General features: G+C 42.7%; 1 protein-coding gene and 2 long non-coding RNA genes across 5 annotated transcripts in view; 1 reads left to right on the top strand and 2 right to left on the bottom strand.

The window, feature by feature from the left end:
• Window positions 1–24,324, bottom strand: part of LOC148057500 (uncharacterized) — a 135,118-nt gene that overhangs the window by 77,681 nt on the left and 33,113 nt on the right. The window lies entirely within an intron of this gene.
• LOC148057501 (uncharacterized) overlaps window positions 1–24,324 on the bottom strand; it is a 34,677-nt gene that overhangs the window by 9,845 nt on the left and 508 nt on the right. The gene's annotated exons all lie outside the window — the stretch shown is intronic.
• On the top strand, window positions 11,580–24,148 carry STMND1 (stathmin domain containing 1). 3 transcript variants are annotated; one of them, XM_087764159.1, is made up of 5 exons: window positions 11,580–11,779; window positions 16,756–16,936; window positions 19,128–19,282; window positions 22,894–23,019; window positions 23,450–24,148. In XM_087764159.1, the coding sequence occupies exons 1-5, from the start codon at window positions 11,744–11,746 to the stop codon at window positions 23,534–23,536; spliced, it is 585 nt and encodes a 194-aa protein (XP_087620285.1). In that variant the 5' UTR covers window positions 11,580–11,743; the 3' UTR covers window positions 23,537–24,148. The 3 variants fall into 3 exon arrangements, with proteins under 3 accessions (XP_087620285.1, XP_087620279.1, XP_009473781.2); XM_087764153.1 differs by lacking the exon at window positions 11,580–11,779 and adding an exon at window positions 15,442–15,845 and having other exon boundaries at window positions 19,175–19,282; XM_009475506.2 differs by lacking the exon at window positions 11,580–11,779 and adding an exon at window positions 15,442–15,845.

Here is a 24,324-nt window from a genome sequence, read left to right as displayed (position 1 = left end):
TCCTGCTCCACAGGCACGTATTGAAGCTATTTCCAAACTCTTTATTGCGGGGGCTTGTGTGACGAGGGACTGGATGAGAAAGAGGGGGCAGACAAACCAGGTTGTTCTACATTCTGCACAATACAGAACAGCAGCTGTCTTCCCCCCCCCCCCCCCAACACATAGAATAATTTCTGTGACGGAATTAAAATAAAAACATACCCATGAATGTCAAACAATGAACTGTCACTGTTTTCCTTAAGTTACAAGATACCTGTGTGAGAAATTCTCAGAAATAACAACACTTTAAACAGGAAAAAAAGTGATTCTACTACTGTAACAACTTGTTTCCATCTTCAGGTCCTGTTCATAGTAGCCAGTCCCTTGAGGACTGGATAACTGGGCTGCTCTGGACACCAGCCTCTGCAGTCTACCGCTTTCCTTTGCCCTCTTATCAGAGCGTTGTTCCCTCTTTAGGTATTCCCAAAGCACCCGTGTGCTTTCTGTCCGAGCAGCTTGCAGCACTCTTCCCGCAAAGAGGACAGCCAGACAGAATATCTTTCTCCTTCCCTCTGTTAGGGCACGTTACTCAGCAACATCCCTTGGCTGAAGACAGCAGCCTTGCAGCCAAACACTGATTTATGTAAGATTTGGCTAATAGTTTGAAAATGCTTTTTTCTTGAAAAGTTCCTTAAAAAGTTCACGTCTACTATATCTCGGCTCCTACTGGTTCAGCAGAATAATACCAAAATGCAAATGTTGTTCAGGAACTGAACGTGTGGCTGCTGCAGACAGAGCCACAGTTTCACACTCGCGTGTGCCCCACACACAGCTCAGCTGGGAGATTGGAAAAAGGGCCTTGAGAAACACCCGACAACCCTTGAAGCAACAAGTCACGTTTTCTAAAGCACACAGTGAACTACTGCCAACTTTTTTTGTTTGGTTGGTCATTTTAAGTGTTTGATGATTAAATAATTTTGAGTTGGGCAAGCAAAGTACACTTGCACATTTACTAATTACCCAGCTAATTTGTACCTTGTTCACAAACAAAAGCAGCTCTCTCCCCCACTACAGGAATCTCTCTCATGCATTTAGAGATGAATATACATGAGAGACAACCTGCTACTTCAGGACAACAAATCACAAACTCTGTCACTTGGATGAGAGAAAGGTCCCCCAGAACCTGCCCCCAGCATCAGCAGAGACTTCAAGGCTGCACCGAGGAACTCCTTCAGTCTCCCCAGTTTTTCCATTCAGAACCTGGTCCCTGAAGATTTGCCAATATAGGCCAATGCAACTAAACACAGTGCTCCCTGTTTAGTAAGTGCTGATCGGGTAATAGAAAGAACCTGTAAAACTGGCAGAAGATATAATGGAGACCCTTTAAATGCCAAACATCCAGCCTGTATCACAATTTCTTCAGCTATGACCCCATGGCTACATCTGCAGTGTAGCCTGGAGTGATGCTCAGCTGTCGGGTCTGTGCAGGTATGCTAGTCAGGATAGGCTAAGATCCAGACATATTCCAACCCTCCCATACACCCACACTTCATTTCTATTGGTAGAAAACTCTTGTTCACCGGCGGGAGAGAAGCCGTGCTTGTCCCAGTTGCTGGCCATGCATCAGAGGACAACCCCTGAAGTCTAGAAACAGATTTACAGAGGCCAGAGACATGGCATTCAGCAAGATTTATGGTCACCAAATGCTTCCTTTGGCCTGGGATTCCTAAAATGCTGCACTAGTCCCTGAAAATATTGTGACCAGCAGCGTAGAAAGTTCTGAGTAAGGAATACAGCGTGACTATAAAAGCCGATAAGTTCTCAGGGTCAGGAGCAATGGGAGGTATCACTTCCTACATTTGAAACAAGTAACAGCATCAGTCAGGAAGAGAGCAGTGAAGAAAGATGGGTGAGATCGGGGAATTCCTTCTTCAACAGAAGGAAAGAAAAGCAGCCCAGAGGTGTGTGAACCCTGGAAGAAGCAAGGGCCATGGAGGGAGGGAAATCTGGTTTTCCACTCTCCTCCATAACCCCTCATAATCTCTAAAAATACTAGGGACACTAAAGCAACTAAGAAAAAAAAAAACACCTGCTATTTAACATAATCTGAAATTGTGCTGTACTCATTTTTCTCTAACTTCGTTTTCAATGTTGTAATTAAGCACTTAATTGTGTGCTATGCTAGAATCACAGCATTTTCATTTTAAGCATGAACGGTGTTAAGAGTGACTCAGGCAAGCAGCGCCTCTAAATAGCAGAGTGCCATAGACAAACTCCTTGGGTGTTTAGAGGCACTAGGCCATGCTCCCCATCTCACCGACGGTGTCAAGTGTGCACATACAGATAGGTTTTCCTCTGCTGGGTGTTAGCCAACACCCTCTTCTCCCCCAGCCCTTCAGCAGGGATGAGACAGCTCCCAGCCTCTTATCACCACAGATACTTTGCCTGCCATCTAATTTTCAAGAAGCAAACAAAATCTAACTCTGCCCTCCTCTGGGTAAAGAGCTGGGTGCGATGCACACACGTTAAATATCTGATTTTAAACAAGGTCCTTTGCCACAAGAATGCTTCTTAATGACATTGTGTGTCAGACACCTCCACAGATCAGTTCCTCTGTATCCTGGAAGAGACCAGCTACGAGGAAACATTTGCCCCCAGTTTTTAGACAAGCAGCCTGTCGCTGTGCTATCAGTCTGCTCCAAAGCTTCAAGATAGTGATGGAAAGAGGAAAAAAAACCTCTTAAGACTCTCCCACGCTAATTTTAATGCACAGTATGCTAGCTGGTAGGCTAGGCTTTTGTACCAGAAGAGATTAACCAGGATCTGCAGTAGCAGAAACAACGACATGCATGTGTTCTGCCGCCTATAAATAGGCTCTCCACTTAAAAACACAACCCAAACCAGCCAGCTGTTAACAACTAGACCACAGAGCCTAGGCAGCAATTGTTGCTTGCTGAATAAATCTGTGCAACCTACTCGTGCTTCAATTGGCAAATGATGTACAGATTAATGTTTGGTGAGAGGTGATAATATTAACATGATCTCTGAAGAGGCAGGAGTGAAACATGCGAAGCATGAAAACACACTCTGAACTGATGCTCAGTGGGGCTGCGAGTGGGGCTTTCCAGAAGTGAGCGTTTTTCCCCTCACAGCTGCCACTGGCAGTTTTGGCAAGAACAGCAAGGACTGGCAAAGAGAGGAAAGCTACCTCCATGCCCAGGGGCTTGTCTTTGGCCTTGAGAAAACTGGGTTTGAGTCTTATCTCTGTCACAGGTTTCCTGTGTGATTAGTTGCCCAACTCTGTGCTAGAGATTCAGCAGTTCCCTACCTACAGGGGTATTCCAAGGATGAACGTATGGAAGGCAGGACAAGCCAAACTCTTCTCGTAGCCCTGGATATGGTCATTGCAGAACAGACTTGGGTAAGGGAACAGGAACACAGCCAAAAAGTTTGCATTATGCTGAGCTCAGCTCAGCTGAGTCTGCCAGTTTTAAGGGACCAGCCCCAAGAAAGCCATACGGCAGGTATTCTACAACAACAAAAGTTTGACTGGGTCATGGAAGAGCCAGTGCTTCTGGAAAACACCATTTCTGCTTGGTGCAGACCACTGCCAGGTCCCCACCAGCAGTCCAGTGCCTTTGCACCATTCTAAGTCCTATGTGTTGACCTGACTGTTTGCAAGGCAGGACAGAGATTCACAAGGCCAACCTGGTTTAATTTCCCAATAAAAAAACCAAAACCAAAAAAAACACCACACCAAAAAGTTTTCCTTCAGTGAAACATCTGAACCCTGTCTTAGGGCTGAGTCCAAAAGGCTAAGCAAGATTATCCCATACCACTGGGCTGCCAAGCTCCTTACATGATGGGGCCCCTCTGACACAAAACGCAGCCCTTCTGCCAAGACCATGCCATGTCTTGTGCCCTGTGACAAACAGGTGGTTGACACCTGCTGACTTAATTTCAGTTTTGTGGTTAAGCTGGAGTTGAAGCTGCTGTTTTATCTAGTTTGTATCGCCTGTGCCAGAATGCTCGCACCCAGGCAGGCAAGTTTGAAGTGTTTCACGTGATGAAGGACCTCTGTTGTATAGCTGGTTCAAACAACAGCTTTGACACCAGAATACCTGTGCATAACCTTCCCAACTTCTTGCTCTTTTTTTTTTTTATTAGCATGGGTAACAAGAAGTAAAGAAGATTTTTACAGCTCAATGATTAAAGCCCTGGGATACTTTCCATTATGTATACCAATATGGATTCTAGTCTCAGACCAGTCAGACTGCAACAACTTCCCAGGCTTCAGAAGCAAGACTCCACTTCAGGTAAGCAAAAGCAGAATTATGCTGAGAATCTGGAAACAGCAACCATTCATCCACATCCAGAATGACCCAACAAGATGCTTAAAAAACTCTCAAACAGGCACTGCTGAATTTAGTCATGGTAAATCCAAATTGTCACCCTTCCTTCTCCACCTTGCTTTCAGCCAGCAGTTACTGCTCTTATAACAGGAACAGCAAAATATTGTTCTTGTATGTAGTCTTCACAGGTAGCTTATGGCAAGATGTTGGCTGTATGCAAGAATGTAATGCTGTAAAAGGTCACAGCAAAACCTGCCAGATCTTACCTGTCAGCTGTCTTAGAGAAAACTACTAAGGCCACACTTTGAAATTTATTCTAGCACTATTATTTTAAAGGCTGTCATAAACTTCATGAAGGACAGAGAGTGCTCACTTTCTCACCATCCAGCGTAGATGCCCTCCAACTAAGAGCAAATTGTGTTGTAAAGGTTTGCATAAAACAACAAACTGCATTAAAAGCTTGAAACGCCTTTCAGAGGAAGCTAAATATAAGTCAATATATCTTAGAAGAAGAGGACAGGGGCAGAGGAGGTAATTGATGGTTGAAGGCCACAGGGCACATTTTACTCCTTCTGGCTGTGAGGCTTTCACCTGGGAACTGTTTTTGACATCTAAAGATCTTTTTCTTCCTCAGTGCTCCAGAGTGCATGTCAGATACCCATCAGCTCTAGAATAGGCACAGCGTGAAATACTTTGAGAAGCTGACATTATATCAGTAAGCCATATGTTGTTCTTTAATGGCCACAATGGGAGTCCCTTGTAAACAACAGGAGAAATTATAATGGATATTTAAAGGCTGAACATTTGCTTAATTTACTCTAAAGAGAAACATTACTAGTACCATTATGTTGGTCATATGTTAAACTACATACAGCATTAAAGATCTATGGTGACAGGTATACAAACCAAATCACAGTCCCAAATGGATTGAAATCCATTTGCAGTCATCCTTTACAGGAATACAAGTTCCAGAGCTCATAACGTGACCGAATGATTTTATCAATGTATTTTTCATATTTGTATTGTGATTACAGCTGAAGGTCCCTGCTCACAAATGCACAACAAAACATTGTTTCCCCTCCCAGTATCACCACCATGCATTGTTATAAATGCACCAGGACAAACTGCTGAAAGATTCGTGCAAGGCTTTACAAAAGTTATAAGGCTGGATCTTCACAGGTCTTCGAACTGTGTTGAAATCCCTCATTTTTAAACATGTTTCTGTGCGTATATTTCGGCTTTCTTGAAGAAAACCATCTAAACAGAGTAATCTGCAATTATGCTTTGCTTTTACAATAACTCTAGCACTTCTGCTAATCAGGAAAATGCAGATTGTGGATGCACTTGCCAAATTTAGCCAGTTCTACAGTTTTACGTTTTACATATCTGTTCTCTGGTAACTGCTGAAATAATGTCCTTTAGTAACTAACTCACCAAATTCCACACGTTATCACTCTCAACAGCAGCAGGCTCTAGGGCACACAACTTCTTTTATGTAATAATGACGCTAGTCTGGAGTGGGAAAAATACACAAACGCACACGAGGAAAAAGCATCAAATAACTCCGCCAAACATCAGCCACACCAGTTTTAAAAACGAGCAATTAGAATACAAGAGGCAAGATTTTGACTGTGTGTTTGCATTTTGCTTTTTCCGTTTACTGCAGTAACAGACTGTTCTGTCGCACTCACACAGCTCTTCACCAGTTACACTTGCTAAACCCAAAGTCATTTGCAGAGGGAAATCAGCAGAGCAGCTGTCAACAGAAGAGTAAATGTGACGGTCCTATTATCATCGCTCAAGTGAAATGTTGACTTAGAAACTCCAGCAACCTGGCAAGGCTCTCTAAAGGCTCTGCAAGCCCACTGCAACTTTTATTGTAAGGGTTCATGTTAGGATTTCACCTCTGATTGATCACATGTCAGAAAAGCACGGGCTTGTTGTTATCTCTTAGGAATGCAGAATACATCTGCATACATAGAGGGCAGTACCTAGTCTAAGAATCAGTTAGATCTTCAGGAATGGGTTCGAACAGGAGTTAAGACAGAGACAAGTCTCCTGCTGTCCCTTTACACCGGGGACATTTTCCATCCTGACACAAGACCAAACAGCTTCTTACATCTCGGTGCCCACTGTTCTGGGCACCCGATGGAAACAGCCCAGCCTCTGCACTGTAATGCTTATTTCTAAAGCTGGTATTTCAAGTGCTTACAGTCTCAGGGCATAGCTTAAAGAGCTCTTCTCTGATGCAGTAATTTTTGCTGTTGCGTTTCAGACTGTACCCCAGCACAGCCTTGCTGACTTCTTTCAAAAATGCGTGAAGATGTGTCCATGCTTATCTGGTTGTAGTGGTTTGTCATCCTTCCTTAGTAAGTTAGAAAAGCCATCCATGAAGCGAGCTAGGGAAACAGCATCATCCTGCGCTCTCCTGTGTCATGTTGCGGCATGCTATTAAAAATACCTGCTGCCTTCCACTCCAGAGATAGAGGCTTCCTGAGAACAAGGCATTTCTATACTCAGAGTATACACACGATATACAGCACTCTGCTATTATCACCACTTGTCCATATGTAAAGTGACTAGATTTGTAATATTTCCCCAACCTAAAAGCCATCCCAGCCACACAGCTAGTATGCTTCTAGTAAACACTCTTCAGCCTCCCCACCCTGCAGCTTGAGCAGTTGTATGTTAACTCATGTTTTTTTAATTCTATCTCCACAACTGCTGAAGCAGCTCCATGTTTCTGCTAATCATCTTTGAAATATAAGAAAGTGAAAAATGTTTCAGGAGAAATTTTGGAACCTTTTTGGGCGTTTTTTGAAAAACATATTTTGTTTAAATAGAAGCAAACAACAAGTTTTTGATCTCAGCTCTCACATACAAATCTGGACCATTCCCCGTTTAGACAGAAAAATTGAATCAATCTATTTCTGAAAAGCTTTTGCATTAGGACTGAAAATGCTCTCTGCGTAAAAGTATAGCAGAGGACTTCAGGAATTAGGTGTGAACAACAGCTAAATGAGAGGGAATATTTAGCTGATTCTTAGACTACATATATAAGAAATTTGTTCCCACATAGTACTTTACACCACAAGAACATCTAAAACTCTTAGCAGGACAACCTCAATTCTGTGCAGGCTTATGCAAACAAAGAAAGTTACAGCCCCTGTCCCACAACAGGACAAGACAACAAATGAAATGGAACTGGCTCTGAGCAAGGACAAGCAAAGCATAACCTCACGAATCTCCCTTACCTCTAGATTCCTCACTCAGCAGGGGGCAGGAGCTGGAGGGATGCTCCCTGACAAAGGGAAGGGAACCATTGAATCAAGGGATGGAAGAAGTGATCACAAAAGGTTAAAAGATAAATATACAACTATGAACCAGTTACTGATAAAAGAGGCTGAGAGTCTGAAGAAAGCTGTCATTGAGCAGAGGAGCAAAGCTGTAGCACAGCTTCCTTAGAAGCTCTGACAATTTTGCATTAAACATAAGCTAGAATGGTATTTGGTCACCGTGCAAGAATTATGTTTACGACGTGTTGCTCAGGGTAATGATGGACTGCGTTTGGCAAGGCAGTAAGCCCTCTCCTGCCCCACGCACCTAAGAGACCCAGGAGACGAGCAGTGCTGGCTCCACCTCATTGCACAGCCAGTCTCCCAGCAGCACAGAAACACCACCAGGAACAAGTAGCTCCTCACCTCACCTCTACTGCCTGCTCAGGGAGCATGAGAGGCCAGTGCTTTGACTGTTCAAATTCAGGAAAACAGTGTTTGAAGAGCTCTGCTCAGCACAGCCAGCATTCTGTGAACAGCAGCAGAGCTCTAATTAACAGCACAGACTTCATCTCGGCAAACTGTTTTAAAAGAAGTTTAAAAGTACATGAATACTCCAAGTTTAATCCATAAGGCAAAGAGCTGAATCACAGACTCTGACAAGGCAGTCCCTGGAAAGCAGCTACATTATATGCTCCGTTTCTTGTTCCAGGAGCATCCCAAGTCCAATGTGTAGCAGCTCTATATGCAGATAAGATGAAAGGAGAATGCCAATTTCAAATACCCATGAAGAAAGTTCAGATCTGGAGTCTAATTAACTTCACAAATCTCCCTCACCTCTAGCATGGGAAAGTTGCAGTCAAGTCAGGCAGTCTCTCTCTGTATTTCTGCCAGACACCTAGATTTCAGACAATGGCATTTCTCCCGAGCGTCTCCACAAAGCTCACACTGCAGTCAGGAACAAGCGAGGATGCCAGCTGACCCAGGCTGGAGGGCTGTCCACCATCCCAGGTCACTTCAGAGCCAGGTGGTGCCCTCTTGGGACAGCGCTGTTCCAGGAGCAGAGCTGTCCTGTCCCGCAAAAGGAGCTCTAGCATCACTTCACAACAGGGAGAGGCTGATGCCCAGGATATTCCAAGTCTGCTCCAGCAACTAGAAGTGCACGGGATCACAGGCTTATTTCATTCCCTGCGGGGTAACATGCCCCTAACTGTAGTCTTACCCCAGCGATGAGCAGAAGCTCAAGGCGGGGCTGTCTGTACATCCACACTTCCTTCTCCATTAGCACAGCATCTCACATAGCTTGTTCCCAGGGTTGGAGAAATATTACCGAGAGATCCTCATTTATGCATACCCTTCCAACCACACATATGAGTTCCTCTATTCTGACAGGGCTTTGGTTTGCCCCTCTACAAGGGTTTGCACTTCCAGGTTCCCGATTCCCTTAGGAAAGTGTATTTTGGCTTAGCCCAAAAGCTTAGGAGAACCCCTGGCAATTTCCACTGTATCTTTGAGAACTCAGTCCTTAGTGTCATTTGCTTCAAATCTGATGCCAAACCCAGTATCAAATATTCCAGGTAAAATGGTACAGGTCTGAAAAGGCCTGGGAAAAAGGCAAGCTCAGCCCAACAAACTGATGCGAGACTTCTAAACTATTCCCGACCCACGCGATACAGAAGCTGCCTTCATCTGCACTGAATATTTTCAGAGAACAAATGCCACTCTGAGTCACTATGCAGAGCACAGGCCTTTTTCATACCATGTAGTCTGCAAGGACTCTTCAGTGGCAGAAACACAAGCTGTCTGAGAAGACCAAACATCCACCAATTCAAATAGGGGTGACAACACAGATCCCATTGAGACCAACAGATACACTTAACAAAACTCATTGGCAGTTTCAGCAAAGATGGAAGAGGCTGGTATATTTGGGTTGAGAGCAAAAGCGTCTAAGACGGAGACACAAGCAGCTGTCAGATCAGTTTAACAGAGGAGCATGAAGTTTTTGCTGTGCTTGGGAGGGGAAAAAGAACAAGACGGGTGCAGGCAAAAGATGTACTTCAGATAAGCACTATCCTTCAACTTTACAAAGTTTTTCCAGTCGGATAGAGAAAAGAAAAGCTCTTGTGCCTCTCAGGCAAGCTGTGTTCTGTGCACAATTGGATTCAGAGGTGGGACACGACGCAGGGGTTCTGAACACCATGAAGATCTGTCCTTCAAAACCATCAGCGCAGTCTTACAGTCAGATACCAGTGCCCCCCACCTACACACACTTAGTATTTCACCATATTGCAACTAAAACTGCAAAAGGCCAGCCTGAATCCTTGTTCACGACAGCACTGAGCAAAAGGTGCTTGGAACACTGCAGTAAGAGAAAAACATACTAGCATACCCTGCTCTCAACTGAGTAGCACAGTACCCGACTCTTCTAGGAATAGTAACTAGTAGAATTAACTTGCTTTTACTGGAGAGGAAGGAAGACACTGAGTTTTGTCAAAATTTCACAATTCCTACTTGTCCGACTTTCCCTAAACTACCCCATGTTCATGAGAAACTTGCAACCCCAGAGAGAGACTTTAAGCACCCCTACTCCTAATGCCAATTCAAGCAGGGATACAGTGCTATTTATTGGAATAGCATTCAGTCAGGGAGACTGTAACAATAACATATGTGAAACAGCTTGAGTCTTGAGGATGTGAACTATACAGAATTAGTTAACAGAATTTTTTTTTAAACCCACACACTCACCATAACATTCATTTAGTAAATCTGAATAAGAACTGTACTCAATAGCAACACAATCTGCATGTGAACATGCTGTGAAGAGAAAGACTAAATTCCATGAATCAATAATTTGTCTCAGTTGTCTTGGTTCTGTTTACTATCTACACCATGTTTGATGAGTCTTAACTTATTAATGTTGGACATCCTCCGTTTTAAATCTCTGTATAAGGCTCTGAGTGAACAAGGCCTGTGTTTACTTTGACTTCAAAGAGAATTAAGCATCTGCAGAAGTGTTTTCCAGACTGAGCTGGACTTTATTAGCTCTGCTGTCATAAGTTCAGGAAAAAAAAAAAAAAAAAATCACCACATCATCTAAATTTGAGATGAGACCCCCTTCATTTAATCTCTCTCATATTCTGCAAAACAATACTGTTTATAAATGTTGGTATCCTATGTAATGTTGTAGTTAACATTAGCCTAATAACTATTAAATATTTGTTATTACCATTACAATGTTGCCCTGTTGATTTTTAGTACTGACAGAGCTGCCTGAAACATCTACTGTTTACAACATTTGTTCTAGCTAAAGAGATTTGATAGAATTTGCTAATCAACTGCAACCACTTCCCACCCATAAAACTGATGCAAAGAAGGGAAAAAACAGCTAGTGGGATCCAAAGACATAAACACTTTTACTTATAACTCTGTAAAGAGAAATCCCTCTCTCTCCATATGGTTTTCTCTTGGCTCTTAATCATCTTTTCATTGGCTTCCAGCTGGCTGTCTCACTATCATCTAGCAGTATCACTAGCAAGACCAACTTGTTATGCCAAAGCCAGGCACAGAAAGATGAGAGCTGCAGAGTAGCGTGCTTGGATGCAGCGCTCTACTGGGGGCAAATCTAGCATAAATGATGCATGGCAGGGTCACTTCACTTGCCTGAGCAGAGCAACCACTGCTGCATTCCCAAAACACAGCAGCGGGTCCGTGTTTGCACTTTTTAGGAGCGGGAGTGAAGAACAGCTACTACAATTGAAGCTACGGGGAAATTCTGCAGGCAGAAGTGTAATTACCTGAGTGGGAATTCTGGCAGAAAACCCAAACCTCTTTCGCTCCTTAAATAGAAACAAATGCTGTGCAGTCACCATGGAGAGATTACGTACAGCATTTGGATCACATGCAGCACTGAAATACAACACACATACAAAAGAGAGCCAGCCGCGGAGCTGGTTTAGCACTGCGCAACCAAAAGTCAGCTCTCCATTGACCACGGCCACCCAGTCAGTGGCTCCCCTTCTAGCCATCTTCCCCTTCCCAGTCTTACAAATATTAAGCTGTACATCAAAACGCAGGCTCCACATTAAAGGCCAGCTCTGCAAGCTGTTTAGCCCATCTGGGAGGTACCTAGAGCCTGACATGGAAGCTCTGACAAATTTATCCACTACCACCCAGGTAAGATTTTGAATTGGGAATAGAAGAAAACCGCAGGGGAGGGGGGGTGGGGAAAAAAAAAAAAAAAAAAAAAAAAAGGCATCATATAGTGCCTGTCTGTGAAAGGCTACTTTGATTTAGCTAAGCAACCAGTCTTTGAAGCGCAGCAGTTGTCACACAGTCTGCAGAAGCTTTGACTTCATAGAATCATAGAATCGTTGAGGTTGAAAAGACCCTTAAGATCATCAAGTCCAACTGTTAACCTAGCACTGCCAAGTCCATCACTAAACCACATCCTTGAGCACCACGTCTACCCATCTTTTAAATACCTCCAGGGATGGAGACTCAACCACGTCCCTGGGCAGCCTGTTCCAGTGCCTGACTACCCCTCCAGTGAGGAAGTTTTTCCTAACATCCAACCTAAACTTCCCCTGGCGCAGCTTGAGGCCGTTTCCTCTCATCCTATCGCTTGTTAGTAGGGAGAAGAGATTCAGTTGCAAAGTTTCTCAGTTTCAGTCCGTGTCCAGTGTCTCTAGTTTCCAGCCACCTTACGTAGCCAGGCCCACCTCCGCATCTCCCTCCCTACCCCTTCCCTCTGCCCACTCCGCAGCTCAGCTCACTCCTTGGCTGCCATGCCCACCAGCCTCCAGACCCAACCCCAGCTGCAGCCCCCATCTCCTGGGGTGGATTTTTTTCCCCTCCACTCCATCACCCATGTCTCTAGCAGACACCTTCCTCCTCAGGACTGTGGCAGCACCCCGGGGGACAGTCACCAGAGCACAGGGAAAATGGGCACCCTTTTCCATCTTCAGGCATGGTATGGGCTGCAGTCTTTCAGAGTCCTTTTGGCCTCCAACTCTCCCTCAAACAGCTACTTGTGCTCACTAATAATCAGGGCACTTCTTCTGCAGCTGCCCAACTATTCAGTTCTATTTTCAAAGAGAAACGTGGCTGCTCAGAGTCCCTGGAAAATCCACCCTGTCGCTTTCTGTTGTTCAAAGTCAGTAGGAATGTTGCCAGACTAAAAATGTCAGAAATTTGCCTCTCTCCTTCAAATCAGCCAGGCCTTGTTTTGTTAATAACTTCAGCCAGCCTCCAAGCCTTAGGAGAGCACTTTGTATCTGCGTACATGTCAGGCTGGTGATACTACATGGGAATCTTTCACTGACTGAGACCAGCAAAGTGTTGCTGTGTATCAGGAATGCCATTCCACAGATAGTCCTTTTCTCACCTCTCTGCAGTAGCTCACTAATTTAGGAGCATAAATCAGAGACAGCTGATAAGGTTGTAGGCACCAAGATGTCCTGCCTCCCATTCAGTTTTCCTAATCATCCTGCAAGCCACCAAACAGCTTCAGATCTTAGAGTTTTGAAAACAACTCTGCCCATTTTAAAATATACGTACATTCCAATTTCCTCCACATAACACCAGCAATTATAGAAGCAGCTGTTTCTGATTTTGTAGTGATTTTTTTCCCCAGCATGCACATCCTTGTGACTGGCTTTTGTTTTCATTCTCACAAGACAAGGCATAAAGAGACCTGCACTTTTTTCCCCTTCCCACCATTACCAGCTTTCTCACAGCTCCTCTTTCTCTCCAGTTTCAATGTTGTGCTTCACATAGGCTCTCTTCCATGGGTTTTCTTAAAGGGAAATATCCTATATTTGTATTTATGAAGAATTATTCTCTATTTTTTCAACCAACACCACACATCCTGGTGCCTTGACTGTACTGCAGCTTGCTCATTCTTAATTTTACAGATTGATGAAAAGCTGCTAAAATGAGAGGAAGATTTTCTATCATCACTCAGCATCAGTGTGAGAGCAGTCTGCTCTTGAAACCCTGTAGCTCCAATTGTTCAAAACCATACTCTTCACCATGTCAGTTTAATCATGTGCATAAGATATTAAAAGATCAGGCTCTAAGTGTACAAATTCTGTTGAGATCCGAGAAGGTTCTTTTCATAAATATGAATGAGGGCCACTTTCATGCCACTTGTTATATTCCGTGTACTCTTATCTCTTCAAACTATCACTTGTCTTTCTTCTTATGTGGCAATAACCAATTTGTAAAGCATTAGCTATAAAGCTTACCTGGTTTTTGATTATGCTACAGCCTATGATTTTACATTTAACCAATTTTCTTACTTTGATAACTGACATTGTTTCCATTTTATCACCTTATTTGTGTTTGAAGGAAAAAATAAAAATCACCTTTTTGCAAGGATTGAAACTTCACCTATTATTTACTTATAAACAAGTTTTAGAACTGCACCATCACAGCAAGTGTTTAATCAGAAATGCAACAAGAAGCCCAGCCTGTACATCATGTTCTGCCATACGTCAAGCAGCAATCATCTTTCAGCATTATCACATACAACTTGCAAACATCTGCTAAAGAGAAAAAATAAGACAGCAACAACAACAAAAGCCCTCCCCCCCCCCCCCCCCAAAGCTTATTTGATTTGCATTCTGTGTGAATTCAAAATGGACACAAGAATCAAGTCCCTGTTGATTCGGGATGAAAAAAACAACAAAACTTCTTGGAAGATACGTGTTTCCTCAAGAGACAGTAGATGCACCTTTGGGAGTTCCTTGCCGCTCTTGGATGCCAGCACGGGTAGGTACAGTCACCCGCATGCGCTCTGAGCTGGGCAGAGATGCTAGCTAGAGATGCTAGCTACAACCTGGAACCCATACAGTAACCTTAGGGCGGTGCTTTGCGCAGCCAAATAAGGCAGACTGAGGCAGGGAAGATCACTTCAGGCTCGCTCATGCCATGCAAATGAGTTTATTCAGCTTTCCAAACAGACCAGCTAAGGGTTTGGACTGGAGACAAGAGGAACACGCAGAGCTGCCTGCAGCCATCCATCCGGAGTGACCTCTTAGGCTGGAGTCACTCTGTCTCAGTGTCGGGGTTCATTTGATTCTGAAAGTTCACCAGCCCGACCACTTGAAAGACGCATTAGTCACGTAAACATCTCCGTTTCACATATAGGGAAAAGAAATTTGGCATGTTTTACAGAAAGTTTTGCACTACGAATCAGGGTAAGGTCACAAGCTGACATTCATTTGTTACCAGGGTCTCAGGAAGTTAAAAAAATAATAATTCCTCATAGGTGTTAATAATTACTTGGGTTTTTTTAATCTTTCAATTTCATACAAAGAGTTAATTTCATGTGAATATTTGTGAAAAAACAATTTCTTCTAACTGTAACAGCTGATGATCTCAGCACAAGTAACCCAAGACACAACCAGTTATGATCTTCAACCGACAGCACTGCCTTAACATTTCTCTGCTATCTTTTATAACAACCTCTTAGAAGTATAAACCGTGGCTGCTTTTTTAAAAAAAAAAAAAAATTAAATCTCCTACAGACATCTACTTCTAAGCATGTGAAAAGACTCAAACAGTAATCAAGAAATTGTACAATGATTTCAAAGGACGCTTAAAACATTTTCCCTAGTCACAGCCTGTCGCTGTCTCCTGATTACATTTCCTCCCATGTAAAAGTTTGCCTTGTTGCTTGGAATTCCACACTTAGGAGTGATCTGTTCCAATTGCTAATGGTGCTGAAGAAGACTTAAGAAATCCAACCAGAGACTGAAATATTCATGTATTTTACATGACAGGATCGTGTTCATCTTAAAAAAAAAAAAAAGCCTAGAGATGCTCAAGTGTCTTTGCTCGAGTTCCCACAGGAGGTTCACTAACACCCTGAATGACCTGTAGAGATTCGCTGCTCTCAGACCAACACCCCAGCTGTGCAGAAGAACCACATTCCCTCTCAACTTCAGATGAGGGTGCCTGGACAAAGACAATGAAGTCTGTATGCCAGGACATAAGAAGAAAGCCTTCTGTGGTGTTATTTATTGTAGCAACAGGCCCTGGCAACGATTGGACTCCATGGTGATAACGAATAACCAAGCTCCCAAGGAAAAGACTAGGGCATTCCTACTCCCTGGACTTGCAGCAAGGAGAAGCAGATGGTCCCAGTCTCATCATGGGCTGCAATATTTCTAACAGGGTCGGTGTCGCACAGCTGTCTTCTGAGGAGCTACAGAAGAACCAGGAAGCCAAAAACCAGGTAGCAACTTCTTCCAAACAGACTCTGTACAAAGTATGTTAGGAGATGTCTTAGCATGCGAGCGTACGAGGACATATGCATACAGAGAAATGGTTTTGCTGACGTTAACGGTAGCTCTGAAACTGCCAGGGAGCTCTTTAAGAGAAGGGCTCTCACTCACTCAGCTTAATACAACCCTTAAGCTGCAGGGGAAGCAGACTCACCATTTGGCCGCACGCATGACCTGATTTCACAGCACCTGAAAAGTCACTTTTCACAGTCTGTCTCAGTTGCCTCGTTAAAGATACAATTAGAGGCACTTATCTTCCACACCAGTGATTAATTACAACACTGCAGCAAGGTGGGTTTTTTGCCTCAAAAAGTTACTATGAGGTCGGGGGCTTGTATATATGCAAATATTATAGGATGCACAGCCACTTTGTGAAGTTTGCAGAGTTGCATTGGCTCAAGCCCAGACATACAGAGAAGAGACAAGAATGCATCTAGGCTCTAATCTTGCATTCTTTGGAGGTTCAAAGCTATTGTTTAGAAGGTGAGCAGGTTAACACCTTACCAAGTGCTAATTTAAAACTCAGTTTAAAACTAAGTTTTAAAACTTAGTTTTAAATTTCTAACCAATGATCCACATACAGAAGGCACTTAAAGTACTGAAACAATACTCCAATATAGTCAACTGGATTACGGACACATTTAGGCTCAAGATCATTGCTTCCTTTCCAAAACGCTCCAAGAGACCTTTCCTCTCCATCAACATCCACCTGTGACAGAACATGGATAGGTAGCAGGAAGGCCTCCATCTTCCACTCCACTCGGAACCTGCCAATTCTATGGGACTATTCTAGATACCACCTTAAATGTTTAGAAGCCCAAGGAGCTTTTCTCATTTGCTTCTTCATTTTTTTTTTTGTAGACTAAAAATGACAGCATTGCTGGAACAGAGGCCGTCCCCTCGCAGGATAGGGCAGCTTGGCCAACAGGCACTTCAAAGAATGGAGCCAAACTTGAAGATGAGACCAGTGAGGGAGACTCCCCTAAAGAACTACCAGAAAGATTTACATCTTCTCAGAAAAGCAACAATGCACAAAGCACAGGTAAACAGTAATTGAAGTTCATACCAGCTCCACAAATGGAGACCTAGGAGCAAATAATCTTGAGAGTCTATTGCTACAGCCAACTTCTATACCCAGAAACGTTCATGCTGTGACACTGCACAGACTGAGCTCGTAGCACTGGTTTAAAAGCATGCAATAGTAGCAGAAAGTATTTCCTAGCTGATGATTATGTTCTACAGCATGACTCAACCCTCACTACCAGAACAGGCGGCAGGGTAGATACCTTTCCTGGCAGACGCCTGGAACAGACCAAGAGAACAAACTCAGCCTTGTCCGCCGGGGGTAGCACTCTCTAACTGGGATTATGGCACACTGGGAAGACGCATTGCCCGCATGACGGCTGTCAGTCTGCTGTTACAGTGAGTCAGTTTTTACAACAGCATGGCTAATACAATGCCCCTGACTAGCATCAGGTAGCGAGAGTAAGTAAATACCACGTTATTCCTTAAGTTTGCAACCAAAAGTTGCAGGGCCAGTTATCATATAGAGAAAACTCTAAAAATTCCAGAAATTGTCATGATGATAAGCAAAGGTCTACTAAGAATTTTTTTTTAATTACAAGTGAACACTTAAACCCAAACTTTTCTATAATCTTGGGACACCATTGTAGTAAGAGTTGCTAATGGAAAAGCAGCACCATCTTTAGTGCATTTAAATCCCCTAATTTAGTAGTTTAACTCTTGTATTTTTCAAGTGCCATGAACAGCTTACATTTCACAAACACACTAAATGAAAAATCTACAGTGGTTGTTTACTCTTTGTAATAAACAAGGGTTGCAATAAAATATTTCAAATTGAACACAAAAGGAATAATTACTGGTGTTTGCTATTCATTAAAGAGGACTTAACTCCCAATGCCACAGAAGGACATGATGAAAAGATTTCATTTCAGATTGAACAAAATTGTTTGCTAGTCTGAAATAGCATGTTTCATTTAATTTCAAGCTCCTTTTCCTCCCACTTGCTAGAAGATAACTTCACAGGAAATTTCTAAACAAAGTTTTTGAAATCATGCTTCAATCTTCTATTTCAAGACAAAAAAACCCATACCACACCAAGATATTTCAACTACATTTTTCTCCTGAATGAATAGATTAGTAAAACCAATACAAATCCACATCACTTGTCAACGTTGCCCACTCACCATGCTTTTATTTTTTGCCAAGATACGTTTTGCTGTATACTGGCTTCTGACATTTACATGTTCTGACTGACAGCTGAACCCCCGTGCTTTTTGGGTGACTGGTTCAGTTATTTTAGGAGAGGTATGGCGTCAGCTTCTACAAGATCGTAGATGTTCTGTATTTTTGTTTTACAACTAAAAAACAAGCCAACGTTGTCATAACCACTCTGCTTGTAAAGACTGGCAGATGTCAAATAACTGCGATTTTGATTTGGACCAAGCATTCTTCATACAAAAGCTCTATCTTCTGCCAACAGAGGTTGGGCTGATGGTAGAACTGTCAGCTGAGGGCTGAAAAACCCGATGGGTCCTGGCAATAAAGTTGCTCGTCGTTTATTCATGTCTAACATGCGGAAACTAAACAACCACTCGCAAGGGTTATCAAAATAATTTGGTTTTTATTCTTAATTGCTGTTTATAAGTATATACTTAAGTGTTGGAATGCTTATGATCAGACTCAAATGTAGCAACGCTGTTACAACAAAAATCATAGACCATGAAAGCATATGAAAGTTTGGGTTCATTTAACAGAAGAGCACAGTGATCTTTACAAGACGGCCCATTAGTAGGCTTGTACTGTCTCGTCCCAGCCTGGCTTTCTCTGACCAGACCACAGGACCCTTGAGAACCTGAACTGTAAAGAGCTCCCTATGGACCCTCTTTGGGAACATGCTCAAAAAATCAGCTTCACAGGCCTTCAGCACATGCTTCCATACTTTCTTGAATGTGCCCCTCTGGGTGTAACTGACTGGGGTAAGAGACTGCACTAGGCGCCTGCACCGTTTTGCAGTAAGCTTTTTAGCGGCTTGAAAAGTTTAAGCATTGAAAAAAGCCTCAAGCAGGCCTTCTCCACCAGACGTTCTCAGTATAAATATATACTTAAATACTTTTAAATAAAAACTCCGGCATTGGAAATATATCGTGAAGTTTTGTTTGAACGCCAAGTGCTCTACAAGTATTAAGTTTTAATGTTTTTATCTTTTGAAGACGCACTGCTCACCAGCGAGTTCACCAGTAAATCACGGCCCTTACAGGAAACAGAGAGGCAAAAATCATCAGACATTCTTGAGGAGCTGAGGATGCAGGGAGCAATCAAGAGCAAAAGTACCACTGCCAGGACTGGAGAAGCGTATGAAAACAAGGTAAGTGTCATTATATGAGGCAGGACCCCTCCCACAGCTCTGACCCTGCTGCGAGCACCCTGAGATTCGGTTTCTGCACATGCAAAGTATCCATTTAGATTTAGAAGCAAGTTGTTAAACAACGGACAACTGTATTATGGGGATGTTAATACAACGGAAGCTGGCAGCAGTTTGTTTTCAGTTGTTTACAGCTTCCAGGCTTGTTTCAAATAGCGACAAAGGAGACAGCAAGAGTACTAAGAACTTGCTCTTTGAAAAACTCAGCGGAAGTTACATGCCACAAACGTGTTTCTCAAGTCCACAAAACTAGAAGAAATACTGCTGTCAGGACTTAGAGTCACACTTAAATGAAGACCTCAGAAATCCTAAATATTCACACTTCGAGAAATCTACTATTCACATTCAATCTCAGACTAAGAAACCATTACAAAATAGATTTTTAAAAAAATTAAAGAACTAGTATTTGACTAAGGAGCCAGTGTCTGTTTTCTTTTCCTTCTCAATGACAACCTGAGGTTTATTTTGGTTTCTGAACTCAAGCTCATTCTTTGTTGTCGAGCATTGTGTTAAGGATCAGATGCCTCTTCCAGATAGGGTTTCCAGTACAGACATCAGGAGGGAGAAGGTCTTCAGGGAGTTTGTAAGAAGTTTAATGCATTTGTGGATATGTATCACCCAAAGCACCATCCCACCACTGCTTGGACACAGCACAATTCAAGCTCAAACCAAGGATGATTCTGAGTGGCTTTGTCATTTGAGGCAAGCCATTCACACATCTCTAACCTTGGCCACTTATATTATTGAAGATCAAATAGAAACTTTTGCAAGAAGGACTAAACAAGCAAGTGCCACCTTACAGCCGGGCCACTGGTGCTGCCTAACACATTTCCTATTGCCAGCACTTTGGAAAATGGGTCTGGAGGGTCTGAGTACAGCATCTCCATAGCCTTTACTTACTTCCCTCAGACAGATTTTTTGAGTGTCCGAGAGGATTATCCACTCTGTGGCTAAATTTAGGTAACATACTGCAGGCAGGCTTCTGTATTTTTCCCCTTTGTAAGATAGGCGAGTGTCTGTTCTTTTTTTCCTCCTGTATTAAAAAGCTGTCTGGTGTTAAAATACACATACTCCTTTACTGACAGAAACTCAGTCTGTGCTATTTCTCATTAGAGAATTTCTACCCTCCCAATAGGAGGATTTTTGTCTTAAAATCAGTACAGCTTTTAAAAATGAACTTCATACTTGTCACTAACAAAGCCAACTTTTCCAAGTGATGTTTTACATTTGAGCTGGGCCCACTGCTGGGTAACCTACAAGTGACAACATAAATCTGTCACTAGCTGTTAATTCTTAGCTGTCCCTTAGTAGCAATAGAAAATTTATTCCATTAGAGCTCAAATCCAGCAGATTACCTATGAATAGAGGGACTAAAGGCACTGAACACAGACACAGTAGAAAAGGTTTATTACCCAGACATATTCCAAATTACAACATGCAGCTCTGGATTTCGAGCATTAACACACAGGTAAATTCACATCTGAAGTTTTGGAATTGACCAGGAATAAGCATGAATAGCTTTACATCAAATTTCAGTCCAGCACTAGCTTCAGTGAAGAAATGAACTCACAGACCTCACAGCACTATGAAAGACAAGTACAACCAGGTCTGAGATTATTTTTGCAATACTATTGGAGACAGAGATATCCTTGCAAGAGCTTTCCCTTCCTGTGCATGGTTTTGCTCCATATAAGTATCTGCATCCCTTAAGCCTTGGCAGCATTACCCATCATCTCCAGACAGTGGCTCTTACTAAAAATGCCAGTAGAGACAGAGCTTCCACCTAAGATACAGGTATCTAGGGTTCTTTGCATGATTACATTTCAGCATGGGGGGGGAGTAACTGCTATTTTTCCCCTCCAGTGCTTCAAAAAGATTGTATAGAATCATAGAATATCTCAAGTTGGAAGGGACCCATAAGGATCATCGAGTCCAACTCCCTGCTCCTCACAGGACTACCTAAAACTAAACCATATGACTAAGAGCATCGTTCAGATGCTCCTTGAACTCTGACAGGCTTGGTGCCACGACCACTGCCCTGGGGAGCCTGTCCCAGTGACCAGCACCCCCTCAGTGAAGAACCTTTTCCTAATGTCCAAAGAACCCTAGCTGATGACAAATGTGGAAATGTTTAATCCTCACCCCCGAAGAGTTACATTAAGCTCTTAGTGAACACCCCTACTTCCCAAGAAGTGGCAGGAATTGAACTATAGGCAGCGCTGGATGCTTTAGTTCATTAGTGCACCAGCAGCTGTAGGATATCGTCTACAGGTACCTTTTTTCCAAGTCTACCTTTAAAGGCACTCCTATGTGTGTGAGCTAGAGGGCAAGCAAAAGGACCAAAAGCTGTAGTTTCAAATGGAACAGTCTATGGGAATTTTATCCACTTATCATGAGCTATCATTTACAAGGGATGTGCACAGGTTATTATTTTAGCATTTCCATTGCCGTTAGCTTTCAGTGTGGGTTCATTGAAGCTATGAGGACTCTTGATTTCCCAAAACCGTTTAGCTCAAAGTTCTTTTCTCAGTTTATAAAGACACAGAACAATCCGGAAAGCAACCTGCTTGCTAAATACTCTGTTTAGCTCAGACATATTGGGAAGAATTTTCCATTCATCTCTCTCCTATGCAGTCCGCAGTTTATCTTGGGTAAGGAATGACATGCTCAGTATGCAATACCTTCCCACTTTGGGCTTTTGCTAGAATGACCTTTGTCATTAGATAGAAGAGTTTCTTTCTTTTTTCTTTTTCAAAAGTCTTTTGTTTCATTTTTATGATGACTGAACATTGCTTTGTTCAGATTTTTTGTGTCATCTGCATTCAAAACGTCTCCTTTGTATATCAGTTTTCTTCCTACTGATTCATACTCCACCTTCATCTCACTAAATGAGTCATCTTCTATACTATTTGCAGCACTTAACACTTCTGGCAGTGAGGCCTGACTTCTAGAGTTATTTATGGCAATAAAAGTCTGGGGAGCAGATAACTCGGGAGACTTGTAACAAGATAGTGATTATTTCAACCCCAGGTCCTTGGTGTGGGTTTAACACTGCTAGAACTGCTTATCTTACAGAAAACGGTAGAATTCAGCCTCCTGGCTGATCAAATCATCACCGCATCTTTCCAGGAGTAAGTGCTACCCTCAGCAGCAGAGCTCTAGGGTTGGGCTGCTCATTTGTATGCAGCAGAGGCTAGCAGTATCATGATTACGAAGCTCTAACAAAACCATTCTTAAATGTCTTCAGCAGCAATAAAGTAATTCCCTAAATACTTAGGGCCTCATTACCAAATCCCCACATCTGCTGGGCATACAGCAACATTGCAAGCTTCACAGACACATCACTCAGCAGAAAAGGGGAATTCTCACTGCAGACAACATTCACTCCCGAGTGAGCACTGAGGTTATTAGCACATCATTATTTCTAGGCTTTCATTGGTATCAGAGTCCATCACCGCCATGCATGAAAAACAAAAAACAAGCAGAAGGCAAGCAGCAGAGCGTCACCCCAACATCAAAATACACTCTGCTGAAAGCTTTTAATGTCTCTACAGAGAGATGCCCTGGAAAAGACATTGAAGAAACCACCAGCTAGGCTGGAAAAAATTCAGTTTGGAAACAAGGAAGTTGGTGATTTTACAGTGAAGGACATGAAGACTTCTGCTGAAGCGAAAAAACAGGTCATCTAATTCTGCTGTGTATTTTTCCAGTGTTTGCTTTATCACCTAAAATCCACTACTTTTTATAAATCGAGCTAATGCAGACAGTTTATGCACAACCTACTACCAAAACCTGATTAATGGCAGCACAGCGGGTCCTATATTGATCTCATAGATGTTGGAAGTCCAGGTTTATTTTTGCTGAAAGCCTGGAAGATTACGCTAAAAATATGCGTAAGAGAGGAAACTTCTAGAGCAGTCTTTTTTTTCCTATAGCAAAAGATGCATCTTCCATGGACACCAGAATAAATTGACTAAATTCAGTGCTAACTGGAGTGACGTTCTGATCACATTTGGGTAGAAAGATAGAAAGAACTGCTGCATGTGTTTGACATGTATCTACTTCCATCCCTCATTACAAAACATCTCTGTTTCTGTTGTTTTGTTCTAGGTTAGGGAACAGGAACTGAACAAAATGCCCCAACACATCACATTTTTTCCAGCAACTGCCCCACCAGACTACAGGGAAACAGACTGAAAAGGAGTGCCCAAGTTTTGAAAGTCAAGGAGGTACAGACACCCCTCAGCCCTCACCTTTAGATGGTGAGCCAGGGGCACTGCTGAAGGAAATAACTGCACAAACAATTATACCGAGGACTCGGTCATCAAGTCTGATAACTTACAACAGCATCAATGAAGTCATCTGGATCTAAGCTGTCTTGCAAAAATTAAGAACTCCTCTGCTCCCTGCAGCTGTCCTTTTTTGGGGCATAAATAAATGATTTATCATGGGGCACAGCTGAGTCTTGCTGCTACCTATCATCTCACCTGGGAAAATGGTATCTAATCTTAATTGTTACACACTAATTGAAAGTAACAAAACAAATGAGAAGAGCCAGGATGATGCAAATTAGTAACCAGACAGTCATTAAGTTTGAGCACATACACATTATCATGATTCTATCAAATTTACTTTTTTATTATTAAATTTAGCTCACTTCTTGGATGACTCCATAAAAAGATTCCCTTTCCCTAGGGAGCAGGAAAGAGGAGGTTGGGAAGGCATTGTATACACACAGGAAGGCACAAAAGCAGGAGAGTACAGGGAAAAAGCTGTGACCAGCCGGGATTTGGGGCAGCAGAACATGGTGGGACCCTAGGAGTAAGAACAAAGACTTTTAACTTACGGCGCAGACCAACTGGCAAAGAGGTGAGAGCATCACATAGCAAGGTGACAGCAGGCCCCAAGAGCATCTATTTGACAAGCATTAAGCATACAAAGGAAGGACAGAACAAGTACTGAAACTACAACGGAGAAAACAGCTA

The sequence above is a fragment of the Nipponia nippon genome, unplaced genomic scaffold, assembly GCF_047370975.1.
Source record: "Nipponia nippon isolate SJK-2023a ecotype South Korea unplaced genomic scaffold, ASM4737097v1 scaffold_1, whole genome shotgun sequence".
NCBI classification, from domain to species: Eukaryota; Metazoa; Chordata; class Aves; order Pelecaniformes; family Threskiornithidae; genus Nipponia; species Nipponia nippon.
The sequence above is the reverse complement of the archived record's forward strand: the minus strand, read 5'-3'. Positions and strand labels throughout refer to the sequence as shown.

Bases quoted from the DNA above. Each gene is read 5' to 3' on its own strand.
- STMND1 (XM_009475506.2), top strand. From the start codon at position 15,762: ATGGGCTGCAATATTTCTAACAGGGTCGGTGTCGCACAGCTGTCTTCT. The intron at 16,937-19,127 runs GTAAACAGTAAT...TATCTTTTGAAG, and splicing joins CAACAATGCACAAAGCACAG to ACGCACTGCTCACCAGCGAG. The intron at 19,283-22,893 runs GTAAGTGTCATT...ATGTCTCTACAG, and splicing joins GAGAAGCGTATGAAAACAAG to AGAGATGCCCTGGAAAAGAC.